Genomic DNA, 22,663 nt, shown 5'->3' with positions numbered 1-22,663 from the left:
GCGCTCATTCACTCACCAATTATGGAAAAAATAATGCCGAGTAGCAAGGCGGCTGAAACTGTATAATGATCTAGATCTTGCCATAATGGCCTTGAAATACCCTAGATTTTGTTACTATATATAGTAACATAGGTATTAAAAGCGTATATAAACGGATATTTGCAATATAACCCTTGCATTACGGCTCTGGTAATATATTCAAACAGTCGTTTACATAGGGCCATAAAACCTGACAAAAATCTTTATTACTATTTATATAACCTTAACATCATACTGTTATAAGAAATACCATATATATACTTTACTATTATTATACTTTTATTACAAGTTCATTTCTTTCAACCTCTTGTACAACTATTACATCTTAAGTTTTCATACACTACATTATCACCCGTCGTCACTCATTTTACCACATCTATTTTTTTCAACTTTGTCATTAACATTTATTTGCATCAAAACTTATATATTGCATTTCTTTATGATTTATTATATATCTATTTCGTCTTTTTGAGTAACTATAACTATTAATATTCATATAGCCTCTACAAACATTACTAATTATATTTCTATAATGGAAGTTAACAATTAAATTTTTTGTTGCGCCGTACATATTGTACCCAACTGTTTATATAAAAGCTCAAGGCTCCTTTTTGTCGTCTTTATTAACCACATCCCAGGATGTTGAATTCTAAGTACTACAATCTGTTGCAATCATTGACTTTTGCTTAAACCATTGTTACGATGTACGGACGGTACTTTGCATTATCTATTTTCGTATAAATAGTGAAATCGAGTTGCCAAATTTCCCTCTATTTTTCTGTTATTTGATAGATTTTGTATGTGACAAACGTTCCGTTGTTGAATTTATTGCCCTACAACAACATACATCACATCAAAGGGCTAGCCCCTGTGATCCAAGTAGCGGCGGAAGTGACGATGCCTATGTTCTTGCCTCGTGCAATGCCACATCACCGATGACGTGGAGAAGAGGGCAAAACGTAAAAAGATTTTTAATATTGCATATTTTTAAATTTTAATATGTTGTTTACCTCGATTTTTTAAAAAACAAAACCACACTACTTCAAGTTGAGATCAATGTTCAACTAATATTACGATACCGGTGAATGACTGAAACTAACATATTCGAATAATAAAAAAGAACATCTTTTGTGTTGTATATTGGGCATTAGTATTATAATTTGTTTTATTCTCTCTAATTTAAGTCAGTTATTCACATAAATAAAGCTTAATAAAGGCACACTAAGCCTGACAAATTAATAAATAGTTCGTTTTGTAGAAAGGGGTTAATATGTTTTTTTTATATTATTACCCCTCACTTTTTTCGTAGTGTTAATTTCCCATAGGCCTCTGGGAGTTATTCTTACTGTTAATGCAAGTGTACCACGTGACTAAGAATTTTGTACTGTTACATAGGTAACAGTTTTTTAACAGTATAAAACCTGGTCGCGTGGTCTATTTTCTAAATAAAGTGAAATAAAATGGCAAGATTAAAGCATGCAACAAATGATTATTTAACAATTTTAACCAGTGAAACGTTACAGATAGAGTTGATGGACATACATCTGTAGGATATCATCGTTATTTCACGCCTCGGGTAACAGTATTTTCAACGGGATGATATTTTTACTGTTACCCACAAACCCATGTGTTATTTATATAATGTTGTCATAATGGATTAAGAACATGTGAGATGCTTATCACATGACGTAAAAAGCGCTGAATATGAAGTAATTTGTAATAAATGATGAAAAATGTAAACAAAGTGGTATATTTACTTCCATACAAAATACTAAATCACTACAACTGTACTTATTGCCAAAACGGAAAAGAAGCGAAATATGGTTCATCTATGTAGCGAATGAGTAATGTTTTGGAAACTGTATCAGCACACCAAAAGTGAAAAGCTTTTGAAAAAATGAAAATGGTAATATTTTTGGGGTCATATATATATATATATATATATATATATATATATATATATATATATATACATGTATGCCTTTAACTTTCTTATCAATTGGTAATTTTGTTTTATATTTTAGGTTATGGCTGACTGTGAATCCCACACACATATGATTCCAGGATTTACTCCAATATCGACATTTGAACATGCCAACTATGACGCCTTAGGTTCACAATCAGGTGTATTCCTTGAATGTTACAAAAGCGGATTTAAGGTATAAAACAATAAGGGAAATTATATTTATCATTTCAATAAAATATACAAAAACATAGAAAGGGATTAAATTGGTACATGTGTATCTTTTAACATTAAAGGATTCATGTATGATTTTACTTTATTTATATTTCTTATATAGTTTTATACTTTGTTAAATATTGGGTGTTTCAATGAAATCTAAAAGAGATACTCTGAAACTTGGCAAATGTCGGGTTTTCCCTATTAATCGTAATAAAATGGGAACCAATGTTACCTGAGTAGTTGCGCAAAAAGTATGTCACCGCATAGAAGAGAAACGGACAAGATTAACCTAGAAATTGATTTATAATTCCTGCCTATAATATTAAGTCATTTTCACGCGCATCTAAAGCACACTTAAAATCGTTAAAAGTAAAAGCGATTGAGTGTTGTTTTTTTCCGGACTGGACTTTTAAGACTTGTAGGTCTATACCAATAATGTTAGAACATTTCAGATCATTTGCTCAAATAATCATTTTCATTGTGGAAGAAAAATGAAATGTGTTTTAACACAAATCTGGCTAAGAATAGTTAATTACTGATTTGATATTTAATTGTTTTTGTATATTTTTTTTTATTATCGTTTACTTTTTTCCGTTTCAAAGGCACCTCTTGCATCTATGTAAGATTTTCAACATTTTCATTGTTAGGTTTTTGGGTCATATATTATATGTTAATCCCAAAGAAATGAATAAGATTCTGATAATAGCAATCAAATAAAACAATAAGACAATGCTACCAACCGTCCATACAAGCTAGTATTTGTTTCTACATATAGTTTTATTTTGAACTATTTCGTCAGTCTTCATTTGGTATTTCAGATGGCGGTACAAAAATGTAATGGTGTACCAGAAATAGTTCACGTTGAACATGGAGCATTTACTAATAATCCAAGAAATTATTATGCTATTGTTACATATTGATATTTGATGAGTTATCCCTTGTAACAGTTTTCATTTGTATAAATGAAAGGATTTTACGTTAAAATATAAAACATTCAATATCAGTGTTATGTTGATGTTTTGTTGTTGTTGTTGTTATTATTGTTTATTATTTATTATTCACTCAAATGTTTTAAAGCCAGCTTCAGCTTTTATTTTCTGTTGGAAAAAAAATTCTGTGTTGTTTCAAACTAAGTATTTCAGAAATTTTAAATTGGAAAAGTGCATCATATCACTGTAAAGCTTTCTTCAAGACCAGTTTATTACGCGTAAAGCGACTCTCGTTTCTATAAACAGAAGAGCAGGAGACGATTTTACTAATTAAAATATAGAGATAGAAAGATTGGGATGTGGGGGGGATTGTTCATGTATTTTATCGTCGGCTAATTTCATTTCCATCTTAATTTTTTGATTTGACAATTATATGAAACAATTTAACAAAAGAGAAAACAAAACATATTTTACCTGAAGGCAGCTTTAAGGGAAGAATTTCTCGAGAGACTTGCATTAATACAACACTATAATAACAGTAAAGGTACAGAAGATTTTTTTTTGAACTTTGCCATAATGCAGTTGAGTCTAGAGAATTTGGTGGTCAAGGTCATATTTCAGCCTGTCAAATGAAAGACAATGTGCAGATGTGTCTAATGGTCAGATACATATGCCATTGTTCAATAATTTATAAGAAAAGTATTCGTACTTGACAAATTATAGGTATTTTCTGTATTGTACAGATGTAATAATCTTTAAAATACAGTTTAAGTAATTGTTTTTTTCAATAAAACATTACCAATATCTTCAAACATGAAAATCATTTAAGATCCAAAATCATCATTATATACATGTAGTGAATCATAATGCTCAAATTATTTGATTAATACCACTGCAAAGGTAACATCTCTTTTGCTGGAGGTCTTGACCTCAAACCATTTAATAAATTTCTCTGAAAAGCAAACATTTCACTAGCTAAAGGTTATTTCTTTTACACTAACTCCTAGCTATTTAGTCTTTTTTTATAGAAAACTTGCATAACATGTACACATGTACAAAAAACATTCCAAATAAGATGTTTCTTTCCATTATTCAACTATAATTTGAATGAAAGCAATTATCACTTTGGGCAAGGTCAATGTTGACCCAAGCTATAAGTTGAATAAGGGAACATTGACCCAAAGCGTTCACCTGAGGACAGACTGCCATTGGTTTGAAAGCATTGAAAGCTTGTTTTATTACAAGAATTGGAACAATGTTGGTCACTAGACCGTACTTAATGTAAAATATATTTTTTAATTATTATATATACAGTGTCCTTATTTCATAGCTGTACATCAAAAACAAGAAAATAGGTCACTAGGTCAATATCTAGGTCATTTGATATCAAATTACAGGTATGCATTTGAAATTGTGCACAAAGTAAAATTGTCATATCTTTATAAAAAGCAAACGGAGGTTTCTTCATCATAATCTTGATAAGGTGTAACTAAAGTTCAATTTACATCTCAATCCCTGCACGTGGTCCAAATTTCATAGCTATACATTAAAGGATAAGAAAAAATGTCACATCATCAGAAGATAGGTTAGCTGATATCAAAGTTGAATTAGCTATACATCATGGGACAAGACAGTAGGTCACTGTCTCCCCTTGGGCAGGACAAAAGTTTGACTCAAAGGTGTAATTAAAACAATCTTTTACAAATAGTCCACCAGGCAATGTTTCGTGTCCAATATCTAAGCTCTAGCTTTCTCCTATTCAGAAAACGTTTGTTTTGGTTTCTGTTTTAACAATATGAACATAATAAAAAAGCCATGAATTTCGGGATGGGCCAATTTTGAACCCAGGGCTATAATTTGAACAATCCGGATAGAGGTCTATTACACAAAGTTTCATGCAAAATATCTAACTTCTAGCCTTTGTCAAGAGAAGATAAATTATTAAGCTATAACTATATACTTATAACGAAGATCTATGAGCCCCCGGGACAGGGCCAATTTTGACAACAGAGGAAAATATTTAACAACTTTGGCGGCAGACCTATGGATGATACTTTGTACCAAATATCAAAGCTTTTAGTCTTGTACCTTCACTCAATTTTTAAAAAAAAGTTTTTACTTTATGTACATAATGAAATAAATGACTTCCAGGCTGGGGCATTTTTGATCCCAGGGCTGTAATTTGAACAATCTTGGTGGAGGTCCAATACATAAAGGACATATAGATGATATTATATATTAAATACCAAAACTACTTTTTACTATGTGTAAATTGTGAAATCAATGACCCATTTGGCGGGACCAATTCTTACCCCAGGGCTATAATTTGAACAATCTTGGTTAAGGTCCGCTAAACAATGTTTCATGCCAAATATCTAATGTCTAGCGTTTGTAAATTTAGAGAAGTGTTTTTTTTAAAGTTTTTACTATATACATAAAAGAAAAACCTATGACCCCCGGGCTAATGGTAGCGGCCTACTTAATATAAAAGATATCAGCCAATAAATAGAGGCTGAATGAGCAATACTGTCAAAATACATTTTGTCACCGGATATCATGACTCCAGTTACCCTTACTACAAGGTATTTTTCTATCAAATATAAAATACCTCGGCTAATGAATAAAGGCTATATGAGCAAATGTGACCACATGAACTAATACTTTACTAGAAGTAAGAGGACCGTTTAAAAACGAAAACTTGAGATACAACCCACTTGCCGGAAATGGGCTACGATGCCACGTTTTAATTATTATTAAAAGAGATATAACTCGGGGAAACTGATGCCACAGTTATTCTACGAGTACTGTCTAACATCAGGTACGTTATGCTATAAAGGGATGGACCTAGGGAAAAAATTGAAGGTACAGTTAGTACACTTGCCAAAATCATTTACTTTGTGTTGATAAATAAGTTTGTATTTATGTAGTCATTGTGACGATATAACTTAAGGTAAACAATATTCAAATTGTCGGTTTACGTTAATTTTGTACGAGCAGACGGACGGAAAGAATAAAGATTCAATAACTTAATGCCAATGGGTATTCAAAATGATATATGATATTCAGAATGTGCATAATAATATGCTTAGATTTAAATTGCCTATTACCTTCGTTACAATTGTGCATAATTATGTTGAATTACACGAAAAATATTTTTATTTAACTTTCTCAGGACAAAAACGCGGTAAAACTGTTAATACAACAAAAATAGAATCACAGGTCACAATTTAACACGATATGGCTTTTAAATATTATAATATTAAGATAGATAAGAAACGAGAAGTCTCGCAATAAGACGAAAACCAGGTTTTCAACCACCAAGTTTTGATGTGACAGGAATTAGGAATTAAATCTGGCAATGGAGAAAAAATATTGCTGTCATTTGTTCCAACACAGAAAGTTGGTTTCAGTATTCCAAGATACCTGAGTATCAATTCAAGGCTAATTTTTCATGTAAGCTACACACATGCCAAGTAAAGTATCAATAGGTCAAAGTGTACTGACGTTATTGATTAGAAGCTGAAAATTATATTGTAAACAAGTGACATTGACCTTGCTCCCAGATATCATATGAATCCCAAGCCATGCTGCGTCGTAATATAAGATATCTTTATGGCAAGTTGGTGACAACAGGTAAAACCAAACTATAACATGAATAACGAATTTCTTTTTTAAGCAACAGTGACCCTCACCTTATTCATAGACACCTGACCAGCAATGCCGTACTGCCTCTTGAAATAAGCTACATATATACTAAATTTGGTGTCAATAGATCTAAGCATTCTCTAGTTATTATGCAGAGACTCAATTTCTACTTTTATCAATTGTGACATTGACATTGATCACATGCAATGGGTAGCTATACCGAGTTGATATCAGCTAACAACACATCAAATTTGCTGTCAATAGGTACTGCTAACTCAAATTATTATGTGGAAAAAACTTTATTTGTAGCAACAGTGACCTTGACCTTAATAACAGTCACCTTGGTAATAATCCCGAGTTATGTCTAGATATAAGCAACCCAATTACTAAGTGTTAATAGGTCAAAACAAACTGATTCTATTAAGCGGAAACTTTTTTCATCATTTTAGCAACAGTGACATTGACCGTGATCAATCAAATCTAGGTAGCAATCAGAAGCTGCCTCTTTATATAAGCTAACCTGAATCAAAGTTTTTGCGTCAATAGACCTAAGCGAACTCAAGTTATTGAGCAGAAACTGAATTTATATTTTTAGCAATAGTGACATTGACCTAACTCTCAGACACCTGGGTAGCATCCCAAAGCTGCCTCTTAATATAAGCTACCCATACACAAAGTTTGGTGTCAATCAGCAAACTCAAGTTATTGAGCGGGAACTGAATTTGTATTCAATCCAAAACTGCCTCGTGATAAAAGCTACCCATACATTAAGTTTGGTGTCAATATGCATAAGCAAACATAAGTTATTGTGCGGAAACTGAAATTGTATTTTTAACAATAGCGACCTTCTCATTATTACAGATACCTGGGTAGCAATCCCCAACTGCATTGTGGTAAAAGTTACCCATACACCAAGTTAATTGTCAAACGACCTAAGCAAACTCAAGTTATCGAGCTGAAACTTCATTTCTTTTTAGCAACAGTGACCTTAATCACAGACACCTAGGTAGCAATCCAAAGCTGCCTCTTTGTATGAGCTACCCGTACCAAGTTTGGTGTCAATATGCCTAAGCAAACTCAAGTTATTGAGCGGAAACTGAATTTCCATTTGACCTTGACCTTGATCATAGACAACTGGGTAGCAATCCTAAGCTGCCTTTTGATATAAGCTTCTCATACACCAAGATTTGTGTCAATAGGCCAAATTCAAGTTAATGACCAGAAACTGAATGTCTATTTTCAGCAAGAGTGACCTTGACTTGACCTTGGTCACAAACACCTGAATAGCAATCTATAACTGCCTCTTGGTATAAGCTTACCATAAACCAAGTATGGTGTCAATAGACCAACGCAAACTCAAGTTATTGAGCGTGAACTGAATTTGTGAAACCTTGACCTTGATTACAGACAACTAAATAGCAATTCCGAGCTGCCTCGTAAGCTACCCATAGATCAAGTTTGGTGTCAAGACTCAAAAGTCCTTTGCAAACTAAAGTTATTAAGCAGAAACTGATTTCTTTCCAGCAACAGTGTTTTGATAAAATAGAGAGAAATCAAAATTCCTAAAGAAAGCCAAACACGGCTAAAAATGTTGCAGGCTCGGTTTGATTGAGCAAACTACCGTCCACGCCCCCTAGCACCGGCCTAAGCAGAATTCAACATTTAACATGAACTGGTAAAATTTAGAATTTTGAAACATCCGCAGATGTGTTCATATGGCGGTCATCATGGAACCTTCAATGTGACACGTTAGTGCTATTCCATAAAAAGCGACGTATGGTCGTCAAGTAAAAAAATGAGTGTGCCTTAAACGAGAAAACAATGGGCAGAACTAAACCAAATGGAATTTCGAAAAGGGATCTGAGGTTATGAAGCCTGCATATCACAGATATGACGTCAAAAGACAAATAATAACAACTAATTTAAAAAGCAGGCCACATATCCGAAGGGTGACTCAACAGTCACATGGGGTAGCGATCCCAAAGTGCCTTGTAATATAAGCTACCCATACTAAAGTTATTAAGCGGAAACCAAACGTTGACGCCCGCTTGTCCGCTTGCCGACTTGGCATTACAATAATCCGGCTTTTTTTGAAAATCTGGTTAATGAAATAAGTTATGAACGTGTCCGTTTAGTTCACAGCTAGCAAACAAGGACCAATTCACAACCCGGAGAAGCGAAGCTCATGAGAATTTTAATGTGACATTTTCCTGTATTGTTTTGGTCTACCAAGGACAATGACCTCACGCACGTTTCCTTATCTTTATCAATATATCTAAACTTCCTTCTAACAGATACTTGTTTGCGACTTTTAGCGGCTGCGGTTTACGGTCTCACGATGATTTATTCAGGTTTGTTCTTTTTTTGAATGATATTTATCGTATATATGTAGTCTATTGCTATGTTTTATCCATACCTTAAAGTGACATTATGCCCATCTATGTCTTAATGTTGTGTGTACTGGTACAATTCAAACTATTGTTATATTGTGGTAATACTGTTTTCAGTTTTATACTCTTCATATCATGAACAAACAATTACCCTCGTAATTCCCAGAGCATGACTTATTTGAGGCATGGATGGTAGTAGTTACCTAGCTTTCATTTTCCAGTACCGTCCATAAACAGGCATAATCAAACCACGCCTACAGTATTTCAGTTTTTAGATTATTGCATTCTTCAGGAATCCAGAGTTCCTATTACATAGAAACTTTCACAAATCATTCAACATCCTTTAGAACTGATCGGTAACATTCAATTAATTACAAGCAATGTGTCATCAATGGCAATATGGCACTTGATACAGCCATATATATGTGAATTGCAAAGGGCGCAAAAGGTGTAACACTTTTCTTATCGCATGCTTAGGAAGTTCTTCTTTGCACTTAAACCCATTATATTCAGTACACTTTCAAAGAAGATTTGAAAATTTTATTGATATATAACAGTGTTTTTTATTGACTGATTCATATCGGAAAAAAACTCGACTGATATATAACAGCTGAGGTTTCTAAAGATTCTATCAGTGTAGTTTTTACAGAAGTTAGTACATTCGCAGTAGCTAAAATATACATAAATACGCCGGTGGGGGTTCATTTTTCCTAGGGCTAAATTTTGAGACAAAAATTTAAGGGCACCAGAGAGGGAAATTAAACGCATTGAACATAGTACTTTTTTGATGATTTCTGTAAATAAAATATGAATTCGCAATAACACGTTTATAATATATGAAATACGTAAGTACCGTTAGGTACGGGTGTATTACACTGGTTGGGCGACATATCGGCATGTTTCTGAGAAAAAAATCGTCTTGGCTTAACGGCTTCGTTATTTTTGAGCAGAAACATCGTTTGATATTGCCAGTGTTAAATTCTCGTACTAACTTACTCGTGTCATATACTACAACTATTATATTACCTCTCATGAACAGACTAAACCATGTCTGAAATTTTCAGCCATCATTTTTTGTTTTGTTTTTATGGTCCCATTATAATATCTCCTTTCAAGCACTTAACCTTGTGCATATGACTGAATCTTAAAGTATCTAACGTTGTTTATCCTTCTACTATCTACTTCTTCTATCTACTAAATAAAGCATTGCCTTCTTCAGCTATTCTGTCACATTGTTGCATATGGTGATATCACATGGTTAGCAACAAAACAAAAACTACATATAGACGTAGTTTTATGGGGGAAATGTAAGATGAAACAATGTAAATAATCTAAAAAAACATATACATGTATGATTAAATTAGATAAAAGCAGGGTAAACCGAATACGTTATTGATAAATCAAATACATGGTTGATGTTGGAATAGCAGAAGGTTTATAGGGTTGGCTGTAAAAGTGAATCTTGGCTCGCTAAACCTCCCCAAGATACACTTTCTCGTTCACCGGATACACCTTCTCCATCCCGACATGGACATCTATCATGTATTCTCTATTTCTATTTCAGTGAGGACCGTCTTTGCTCTGTTATGTCTGGTTAAAACTGCTCATTGTTTAGATTGTACACAATCAAAGGAATATAATGGTAAGTATCTAGAACGGTCAGTTTGTAACTTGTTACTATAGTGGTCAGTTTATTTAAAAAAAACATCAGTTATTAAAAAATAAGTGAATCTGACATTCCTAAAATTGAATAAAAAGTGCATTAACTCTAATGAACAGACTCAAACAAGCTAGTCTGCAATTTTATATAATATTGTTACTTTAATTGCTTTCCAGGAATCCCCTGTCCCAGACATTTATATTCTACTTATATATTAGTTAACCATGTTTCTGGTAAGGAAAACTTAACAGGCATAATTTATAGATAAAAATCTCGGCTATCGACTCGGCCAATATGACATTTACCGGTGAATAGTATGCTTGCCCTTGGCTAACATAAACTCTTTTATTTTCATTTCGTTCAATAAATTCAGTATTTTGTTTACCTATACTTATTTAATATCCTTAATCAATTATATAACACTGATTTGTTATTCATTTTCAGAACTTTTACATCTAATACATGACGACAACTGTATGAATGTGGATTTGGGTACAGTTATTTGATCAATATATTTTTTTTTGGAAACTATATGATTTATATTTTAATTCTAATTATATAATACGATGTTTGACTAAGGAAGCAATAACTATTGGAAATTGTATCAGTGTTTCGTGTTTCTTGAAATAATTTCGAATTAGTAGTCGGTCACTTGTAAAGGAACTGGTAACTATTAGTCAGACAGCCGGTTATGTGGATCGCCGTCTGAATTATGACCAAATAAAGATTATCAAATTATGAAATAACACAAACATTTTCAGTGTTTCAGTACCTAGAGGATATAAACAATCAGGTCGGTGTTGACTGCAGGAACCAAGTGATTAATTCTCTTTCAGGTAATTTTATGATTACTCTTTTTCGTTAATCCAACAAAAACTGCAAAATTATTCTAAGAACTCAGTTCATTAAATGGCACACGGGAAAGATGTCATTGAAAACATGCGACTTTTCTAACACCGTTCATTGATTCATTTTCTTGCATATTACAAACTAATGATTTTTCGAAAAGAAAATTCATTTAGCACTTTTTTCTTATAGTATCGTATGAATTTTAACGGCACAACGACGCCATTCGTCATTCTATGAATGCAATTTATTAATAAAAGGCGCGTGGGAATGACACCATTTAAAACACGTTATCTTACACGGGGAGGGGGTCTAAGACCGGCTTTTCTAGCACTAGTGTAAACAGTAAAACAGTATGTACTCCTGTCTGATATGCAAGAAAGTAAGTCACCTTGTATATTGAAATCCGAACAAAAAGCCTATAATTTCTATTGACCCGATTTATTATTTACTTTTTGGAGTTTTTTTTTAAGTTTATTTGGCATAAAGCTGAGTAATCTTTGACTTCTATTACGTTTTTTCGTACAACATGTATAACGATTAAAGTGATTAAATATTTAGCGTGGAAGTCAAAATGCCACTTGCTTACATTTTGCTTCCTTTATTCAGGTAATAAGCGTCTAACGTGTTTTTTTACCAATTATAACAACATTTTAGATAACATATTTGCTTTTTCTAAAAGGAACAAATATATTTTCATTTTTATGACAATGTGCCTTAAAGGAACTCCACTGAGGTCTAATAGCCAAATAATAAAATGTGTACTTCTTTCGTCAATCGATTGGTGCACTTAAAATAGAAAACTATGCATAGATAATATGTGAACATACTCAGTACTAAATTAATAATCGAATTATTTATGCGTTTTTTTGGCCAATTTGAGTGAAAAGCACTGCAACGCTTTTCATTTTGGTCAATTTGCGCAATAAAATTGATTATACCAAACAAGCTGAGATTACAAATGATCTGAAATTTTGCACATGAGTTATTAGTCTAGAGCTATATTCAGAAATACAAAAGTTTTGAAAAAATATTTCGGTCCCTTCATGTCAAAAAACCTCAGTGGAGTCCAATATCATTTTTGTTTAGTCCAATTTGGATCACATCCTAACATACCTCAGCAATGTAGTTGTACGGGCCATTACAGACTGCAGGAATATCACCAGGGACCTGGGGATGGTATGAGCTTTCATAACTGTAATATATCATATCACTCAATTTAAAATCGTTCGACTGATTTAATAACTAAGTTATAGTAGTAAATTATCATAACATTACTTGTTCTCTATTTATTTTCTTATTTCAATATATTGCAAGATACTTAATTCAAATACAAATCAAGTTTATCATTCAATATAATAAAACTGATGATTTTTGCAGGTGTATCTGATATCAGAGACCATTGTCTTCGGAATGAGAATTCATATCGAGGTAGGTACTCATTTATTTAGGACGTGAACTTCTACGCACTTCCACATGAGTAAATATACTGATCATTATAATTTAGGACTATTTTATAGACAAACGGTAAAATATACGATTCCAAATTTTTTATTGAAATAAATTCATTATAACCCGAAACAAAATGCAAAACAAAACTATCACAAAAATAAACGAGCAATTGACACTTCCATATGACAAGTAACAGTTTCAAAAGTAACAAAGTCAATAATGGGTATGACCGCCTCTAGCAACAACTGTTGCAACTTGCAATACATCTGCAGCCCCTAGAGTTTATTGACCTCCAATGTATTCCGATGGTATCGGCAGCGAGGCGCTCTGCAGGTCTTGTGCGATTCTGCATCTGGGATGTTTCAAGTCTATTATCTTGTGCAAGTGTAGTTACTAACCGCCTTGGTGTTCTTCGGCGATCAGCAACAGAACCTGGAATAGGAATAGAGAAAGTAACCAGGAGAATTTACATCAAACGTTTCGATAGTGTTGTTCCGTGATTAAATGTGTTGTCTATGTTATAAAATTACATAAATATTGACAAAATCACATAAAAAAGATAAAAAATAAATGAAATTACCTGTAGCTTGAAACTTTCTGTACAGTCAAAACATTTAAAACTTTAAGGAAAGCCAAAGGAAAATTATTTTTACTGGTTACAGAGAAGTTCGCGCGTTATATAGTAATAAAAACTCTATTCAGAATACCAAAAACAAGAGCACCGCAAAAGCAGGGCAATATACGCCCGAAAGTAAATTTGCTTGAGTGATCAAAATCATGGTATCGACCAAATCAAGCATCCTTTTGATAATATATGACATCCATGATGGATGCATTTATACCCTAAGTGTTTGGAACGTGTTACAGTATCGCGCTTTCCGGTTACATATAGTTTTCAAAATAGAGGATTATTTTCGGGAAGACATGTAGGTGAATTTTATTCCGTTCCATACTACAAGTAAAAATGCAGTTTAGATTCTTAAAGATGATTTTGTGCTTCGCTTGGAAGGAACTGGGTCCGAGTCATATATATCCTCAGACCCTGCACCGCAGTATCATCTCTATATTGTCTCATGCATGTGCTGACAGTTTGAAAATTCGAATTGAGAGACCAACGCATTTTTGTCCCAATTTTTACATTATTTAACTAGCATACAAAAATTAAATCTGCAAAACGTTAATCTTTTCCGTTCAGAATCGTTTATAACAGGAAATGACCAGTTGAACTTCTCCTGTTTGTAAAAATTAAATAATGTTACAGCAAAGAGCGAGGTAAATTTCGCAAGTTACAATATACACTAAGCAGCTTTGTGCTGATTGTGTTACAGTTCATATCCAGATTTTCGGTACAGTTTAGATATTTACAAAATCATTGTTTCTGTATGTATGAATGATACACAGACCGAAAATAATCCTCCATCTTGAAAATTATAGGATGTAACCGAAAAGCGTGACACGACCGTATAATTCATGGCAAGTTTCATAATGGTCTACCAGGTAATGCTTTATGCCAATCATAGAATCATAGTAAGCCATAATAAGATAAGATTGTTATCCTATTCCTTAGTCTACATCAGGTAAATGACTCGGGGCAGGGCCAATTTTGATCCGAGGGTCATGATTAAGATAACTTTTGCAGAAATCTACAAACTAATGCTACATGCGAAATATCTAAGCTCTGGACTTTATAGTTTCACACAAGAAGATCCAGTAGAAGTTTATATACAACAAGTAAGCCTGGGGTGGCCATTTGACCCCAAAGGCATTATTTGCAGAGGTTCACAATGTAATGCTACATGTTAAACATCTTAGCTCTTAGCATTGCTGTTTCACAAAGTAAGACTGACATGTATTTTCTCGTATAAGACTATATCTGCAAAGTGATCCAGGGGTTGGGTCAATATTGACCAAAGGGGTATGATTAATACCAGTTTTGTACAGACCTACAAGACAATTTTACATGTCAAATTTACAAACTCTAGGCATTGTAGTTTTACCAAAAGAAAAATTAAATGTATACAAAACTATGTTAACTGAACGACCCCGGGGCTCGAGGCCAATATTGCCACAAGGAACATGATTTATAACAATTATTTTGCCATCCACAAATTGATGTTTCATGCCAAATATCTAAGCCCTAGGTGGTTATTCTTTAAGTATATGTAAATCACGGGGCCAATATTTAACAAAGGAGCATAATTCATAACAGTTTAAGGCAATGCTTCATGATAAATGTCTATGCTCTAAATAAGGCAGTTTTACACAATGAAACTTAATTGTGTCTGTATAAATTCAGTTATGCCAGGGCCAATTTTAATCCCAAGAAGACCAAACCTGTGTTACGCACATCATCTCTTTTTAAGAAACATTCTGCCAAAAAGTTTTGAATTTCTTACTATCGGTTCAAAAGATAAAACCGGACACAAAACCTGTGGTAAATGGATAGACGACCAGGTGAATAGCATTATATGCTGATAGTTTTTCGGGCGTGTCATAAAACAAGAACTGTTGTTGGAAACAGACAAATGACCCCTAAGCCCCGGAAGATGAACCATGGCCCTTGGCTTGCATGGAAGGCATGCTAACTATAATTATAGCGATACAAAAATAAAGAAAGATAAATATTTACTTTCTCACATTCTCTGCTAGCCCAGTTGTTTAAAAAAGAATCCGTGAATAAATTTCCAAAATATGTCAAGACACTACCATCAATTTAGTACGTTAACATTGAAGTATAACCTTCACCTTTTAAACTGTTGACCTTGCGTTTGCTTGTGACCTTGACCTTACAATGCGGTAGGGACCTAATGTTTGCGCGCGACTCATCGTCATTACGCCCAACCGGAAATAAATATCATTGCAGTGCATTTATTATAGTTTTCTTCAAAGTCAGAGTGTGACCTTGACCTTTAAACTTCAGACATGACACATTTAGGGGAAGGCGGGGGTACAAATTATAGTCGCATCAACTCATCTAAATTGAGGTTGTTTTAAAGATCCGCACTAAAAGCCATGTTAGTCCGCCAATTAGAAAAATTGAACATGTATCTAAATTGATAAAAATTTGACGTAAGTCATACGAGCTACTGAATAAAAACAGCAGCAACAACAAAAAACATGAATGTGTTTGCTTCAAAATAAATAATATTGTATTATTTATTCTTTAAGTGTCGCTCAACTATTTATAACAGGTCATGTATTCAATTTACAAATGACAATGATTTTGACTTTCAGATCTGTATCATCAGTTCTTTGAATCACAAGGGTTACATGGTAATAACCTTGATTGCAGAACACATCATTCAGGTTTGCCATTTTGTAACAGCTTTTTAATTTTTTATCAACCTATCAAATCGGTGTCTTTTGTAAAATTGTGTTTTGAATTACATATACACTATAAATCTAATATTGAAATATTAAGTTTTAAACGTGTAAAATTTTGACAAAAGTTAATGTGCATTAATTTAAGTTTTTAATAATTTGTTAATATAGTGCAGTCATCAATGTTTTTAAGCTTGCCAAATTTCTTTCCTGCACACACATTTCTTTTCGGTTTTCAAAGAAAATTGGCAAACTATTCTTTATCGGTGACCATAGCAATTTGTCCAATGATGTTCTCTACTTATTTTCAGCTAACAAAATATGTAACGCAATTTACAAGTACCTCTTCATAAAGTCAAGGTACTCCATCAATCTGTCACATGTACACGTCTCATTGCACTCTCGTTCCGAATGTCCAGCCAAACTTTTGCCCATTACTGTGTATTGAAAGTATGATCGTCGCCAAAAAAAGTGTCTTTCCATTTTCGTGTTTAAATATTGAATTCTGCTTGGGTCGGTGCTAGGAGGCATGTACAGTGACATGCACTTTCCATTACCGTTCATGAACAGGCTCAATCAGATCGAGCCTGCAACATTTTACAATTTTGCCGTGTTGGGCTTTCTTAAGGGATTCTGTTTTTCTCTATTTCGTTCTCCTGGTCCGATTGGAGCGATAGTTCAAACACAACAATAAACTTATCCATGTAATATTAATACATATATCAACAAAGATAAACCAATGTAAGAACTTAGTATACAGTTAAGAAAAACAACAACAAAAAAGAGCCACACAGGTCCACTGAAAAGACTTCTAGTAGGACACGTAAAATAGGGCAAATACAGCCCGTAAGACATAAAACAAAAAGCTGGAGATGCCAAATGCACCGTTACCTTTAGGACACCAAACAAAGACGGAGAAGGGCAAAGACCTTAGGACACTGAACAAATGCAATTGAGGACAAAGGCACCCCTTGAGACACCGAACAAAGACAGAGGAGGGTGAAGTCACCCCTTAGGACACCGAACAAATGCAGAGGAGGGAAAGGCACCCCTTTAGACACCGAACAAATGCAGAGGAGGGTTAAACCAACCCTTAGGACACCGAACAAATGCAGAGGAGGTCAAAGGCAACCCTTAGGACACCGAACAAATGCAGAGGAGGGCAAAAGCGAACCTGAGGACACCAAACAAATACAGAGGAGGGCAAAGACACCCCTTAGGACACCGGACAAAGACAGAGGAGGGCAAAGACACCCCTTAGGACACCAGACAAAGACAGAGATGGGCAAAGTCACCCCTAAGGATAACGAACAAAGTCGGAGGAGGGCAAAGGCACTTCTTAGGACACCCAATTAAAAGGCACTCCTTGGGACACCGAACAAATGCAGAGGAGGACAAAGCACCCCTTGGGACACAAAACAAATAGCGGTAGAAGGCAAAGGCACCTTGTAACACACCAAACAAAGATACTAAGAGGGTAAAGCGGGGTTCAGCATGAAGGGTTGTATCAATGAATTTGTCAGTACATTTCATCCAGACAAGTCTTCTTTATTTAAAACTTTTAAGTCATTCAAGAAAATATTTATATATTTCTTCTAGTTTATGACTTTTTTTTATATCTTCCAACATCTTAATTTCAGTTTGGAATTACCTGAGGCATATCTCGACTCATGACTATAACTACAATTCTTGTCAGAAAGATATAATATACCATCTAAGTTGTAAGTTACTACAACATATTTTACCTAGCTTTGTGGCTGTATGATATGCATATATGTATGTTTCTAATGAACACCTTTGCTTATTCAATGAAGAAAAAACAAGAACCAAAAAAATAAAGACGGTTTATTTACAATAAATAACATATTTCTTTGATGTTAGGACAGACGTATTTTTGTAGTCATAAAAAAATGTGTTGGTATGAAGTATTTGATAGAAAAGATACTCACTTTCATGACAAAGAATTCAATTATTTTGTTTATCAATATTTTTATTGTGGTAGTTTTACTCATGACAATAATTATGTGATATTGTTTCTTTTTTTGTACCATGAAATGGCATGTATTTGTGTGATGAAATAAATTATTATTATGATTGTTTCATTTATGATTAAACCAATCGTGCGTTTCTTTCCAGATGCATTTGAAATACATCCTGACCAGTGTGTATGTACTGGTGAGTTTTAACAAAAGTTTCGTACATTGTACGTGTACCACATAAAAACTCCTAATATCTATTTGATAAATTCTGCATAAGTTGAGGGTCATATTTGAGAAGCATGATATGCTTTAAAGGCACATGTCACCTGTTAACAAAAACTCCCTTTTATAGCCATAGCACCCTTAGCAATATTATCTATGTTTCTGATCGTACAAAAACAAATAAGATAAGAGATTTTCTCTTAATCATACATTGAATGTGATTATTTTGCAAAGAATTGTTTCTACGTGGACTTTGACATTGTTGTTAACATGTCGGACTAGTATTGTACGGTTTGCTTGTCGCGTTGGCTCAAACCCCATTCAGAGGCAAGCTGTTGTTTACTTACATTCATTGCTTAGTACTGGTTAGTTCCAGGAGCAGATTTGAAAGTTTATTGCTTCCAAATCAGTCAAACTAAACTAATTTTCATATTATTGATTTCAATAAAGAAATGATCTATTTTTGTATCCTTTGTAGAACGGAGTACATCACGATCAACAAGACATCCAACATCAACCACACCAATGCCAACAACAAGAGCTGCAACTACTTCTACAACCTCTGTTGCACGGGGTATATAAACAATTTTTACATTTTTTTTTTAAAGAAAATGAGCTTTTCTGTAAGAGCATAATTGATATAATTGACGAATTTATCCGTGTATCCAGAATATTCATTTCTTTATTACTTCTATTACCATCATCACTTTAACTGACTTTCCTGAATTCTTCTACTTTTTTTTAATTAATTCAACCATATATGATCCCTTAATAATTACTTGAAATACCACCACATCATCCGACAACAAGCTCTAAAATTTCCAATATCATACTGCTCGTTTGTTACGTCGTTTTTCATTCGGTAATCTTGTCGTGTATATAGTCTGTATACACGGCTGCAGTCAATTGATAAATAAAGTTTTTCCATGCAATAAAATAAGTTTGCAGTATCATAAATTGATTATAAAGATTCTCAGGTTATATAGGCGTATATAAACGGATATTTGCAATATAACCCCCGCATTACGGCTCTTGTTCTATATTCATACAGCCGTTTACATAGGGCTACATAACCTGACAAAAAATCTTTATTACTTCAACATCAACATCATACCGTTATATGAAATACCATTTTCTTTACCATTATTATACTTCCATTACAAGTTCATTTGTCAACTTCTTTTACAAATATTACATCTTAAGTTATCATGCTTCTGCATCCGTCGTCGCTCATTTTACCAATTTTTTCAACTTTGTCTTTTACAAAACTCTTACTGCCTTTCCTTATAATTTATTCTTTATCTATTTTGTTTTTTAGAGTTACTTTTACAATCAATATTTATATAGCCTCTACAAACACGCCCTTCACCGCTGTTGTTTCGAATCCCGACAGGGACTTTGGACTCTCTCATGTGAGGAAGCTATCCTGTTAGCTTACGGAACGTCGGTGGTTCTACTCAGGTGCCCGTTCGTGTCTTAAATAATGCACGGAAGGGCACCTGAGGTCTTCTTCCACCAGTGAAGCTGGAACGTCGCGATATAACCGATACTGTGTCGATGTGACGTAAAACCCAAAATAAACAAACAAACAAACTCTACAAACACCACTGATTATACTTATGGATATAAACGTTTAAACTTTTTGTTGCTCCGTACATAGTGTATGCTACTGTTTATATAAAAGCTCAAGGCTCCTATTTGACGTCTTTATTAACCACATGCCAGGATGTTAAATTCTAATTACCACAATCTGTTGCAATCATTGACTTTTGCTTAAGCCATTGTTACGATGTATGGACGGTACTTTGCATGATCTATTTTCGTATAAATAGAATAAATGAAATCGAGTTGCCATATTTCTCTCTTTTTTTCTTTATAGATTTTGTATGTGACAAACGTTCCGTTGTTGAATTTATTGCCCTACAACAACATACATCACATCCAAAAGCAAGCCCCTGTGATCCGAGTAGCGGCGGAAGTGACGATGCCTATGTTCTTGCCTCGTGCAATGTCACTTCACCGGTGACGTGGAGAAGAGGTCAAAACGTAAAACAATTTTCAAAGTAGCATATTTTTAAATTTTGATTTGTTGTTAACTTCGATTTTTATAATAATAAAAGTTGAGATCAATCAATGTTCAACAAATAATTATTACGATACCCGTAAATGACTGAAACTAATATATTCGAATAATAAAAGAGAACATCTTTTGTTTTGTATATTGGGCATTAGTATTATAATTTGATTTTTTCTCTCTCTAATTAAAGTTAGTTATTCACATAAATAAAACTTAATAAAGGCACATTAAGTCTGACAAATTAATAAATATTTCGTTCTGTAGAAAAGTCATATGTTGTCATAATGTGAGATACTTATCACATGAAGTATATAGCGCTGAATATGAAGTAATTTGTAATAAATTAAGCAAATTGTAAACAATGTGGTATTTTTACTTCTAAACAAAATACTAAATAACTGTAACTTGTACTTATTGCTAAAGTGCAAAATAAGCGAAGTATGGTTTATCTATGTGGCAAATGAGTTATGTTTTGGAAACTGTATCAGCACACCAAAAGTAGAAAGCTTTTGAAAAATAATAATGGTATCATTTTTTTTAGCTTAAACAGCCTTTAACTTTCTAATTAATCTGTGATTTTCTTTATATTTTAGGTAATGGCTGATTGTGAATCCCACACACATTTGATTCCAGGATTTACTCCAATATCGACATTTGCACATGCCAACTATGACGCCTTAGGTTCACAATCAGGTGTATTCCTTGAATGTTACAAAAGCGGATTTAAGGTATAAAACAATGAGGGAAAGTATTTATCATTTCAATAAGATAAACAAACAAAAAAAATGAAAGGGATAGAATTAGTACATGTGTATCTCTTAACATTAAAATGATTCATGTATTATTTTACTTTATTTGTATTTCTTATATAGTTTAATACTTTGTTAAATACTGGGTGTTTCAATGAAATCTAAAAGAGATACTCGGAAACTTGGCAAATGTGTTTTTTTCCTCAAATCTGGCTTAAAATAGATAGATATGATTTGAAATTTAATTTCTTGTATATTTCTGTATTATTTGTTTGCAATTTCTTTCCGTTACAAGTGCTCTCTTTGATATATGCAAGATTATCAAACATTTTACAGTTAGGCTGTTGGGCTTTCGTTCCGTGAAGCTCTTTAAACAAAAGAGTAATATGTAAATTTTCTGACAAAAGCACACAAGCAAAATCAACGAGGCACTGTCAACAACATTCCATTTATTTCTATATATTGTTTAATAATAAGTTGTTTTGAACTATTTCGTCAGTCTTTATTTGGTATTTCAGATGGCGATTCAAAAATGTAATGGTGTACCAGAAATAGTGCACGTTGAACATGGAGCATTTACAAATAACCCAAGAAATTATTATGCTATTGTTACATATTGATACATGATGATTTATCCCCTTGTAACAGTGTTCTTTTGTATAAATGAAAGGATTTTACGTTAAAATATAAAACAATCAATCTAATTGTTATGTTGGTGTGTTTTTTTGTGTTTTTTGTTGTTTATCTTTCTTCAGACGCAAGTTTTAAACACTTCAGTGTTGTTTCAAACAAAGTATTTCAGTAAATTTAACTCGGATTAGTGCATCATTTCACTACTAAGCCTTCATCAAACAACGTTTCAAGACCAGTTTATTACTCGTCAGTGACGTACGTTTTAAACAATAGAAAATTCTTTTGCTCTGACAATTAAATGAAACGATTGATGAACAAATAACATATTTAACCTTAAGAAAAGCTGAAGGCCGCCAAAAAGGCCAATATAGTACCCAACATTAACCAATAATGCCATTAAAGTACCAAATAATACCCAGTAATTAGAATACCCAACATTAGCAAATATTGTCATTCAAATACCTAATAATACACAATAAGGACATTTAAGTACCAATCATTAACTAATAAGTCATTAAAGAAAGTAATAATATCCAATA

The 22,663-nt window shown here is 33.3% G+C and overlaps 1 protein-coding gene across 4 annotated transcripts in view; it reads left to right on the top strand.

Annotated features, from left to right (window-relative positions):
* LOC132722339 (uncharacterized) overlaps nucleotides 1–22,193 on the top strand; it is a 52,944-nt gene extending 30,751 nt beyond the window's left edge. For 2 of the 4 annotated variants that reach the window (XM_060706823.1, XM_060706820.1), the window contains 3 exons: nucleotides 832–998; nucleotides 21,336–21,470; nucleotides 22,010–22,193. In XM_060706823.1, the coding sequence (XP_060562806.1) occupies nucleotides 832–998; nucleotides 21,336–21,470; nucleotides 22,010–22,111 (404 nt within the window). In that variant the 3' untranslated portion in view covers nucleotides 22,112–22,193. Of the gene's footprint in view, nucleotides 1–831; nucleotides 999–2,063; nucleotides 2,199–3,039; nucleotides 3,220–19,187; nucleotides 19,240–20,544; nucleotides 20,712–21,335; nucleotides 21,471–22,009 lie in introns of those variants that run through there. The other 2 variants (XM_060706822.1, XM_060706821.1) reach the window with 2 other exon arrangements.
* The last annotated feature ends 470 nt before the right edge of the window (nucleotides 22,194–22,663 follow it).

The sequence above is a fragment of the Ruditapes philippinarum genome, unplaced genomic scaffold (genome assembly GCF_026571515.1).
Source record: "Ruditapes philippinarum isolate M1 unplaced genomic scaffold, ASM2657151v2 ctg335_1_1_1_1, whole genome shotgun sequence".
Lineage (NCBI taxonomy): Eukaryota > Metazoa > Mollusca > Bivalvia > Venerida > Veneridae > Ruditapes > Ruditapes philippinarum.
The sequence above is the reverse complement of the archived record's forward strand: the minus strand, read 5'-3'. Positions and strand labels throughout refer to the sequence as shown.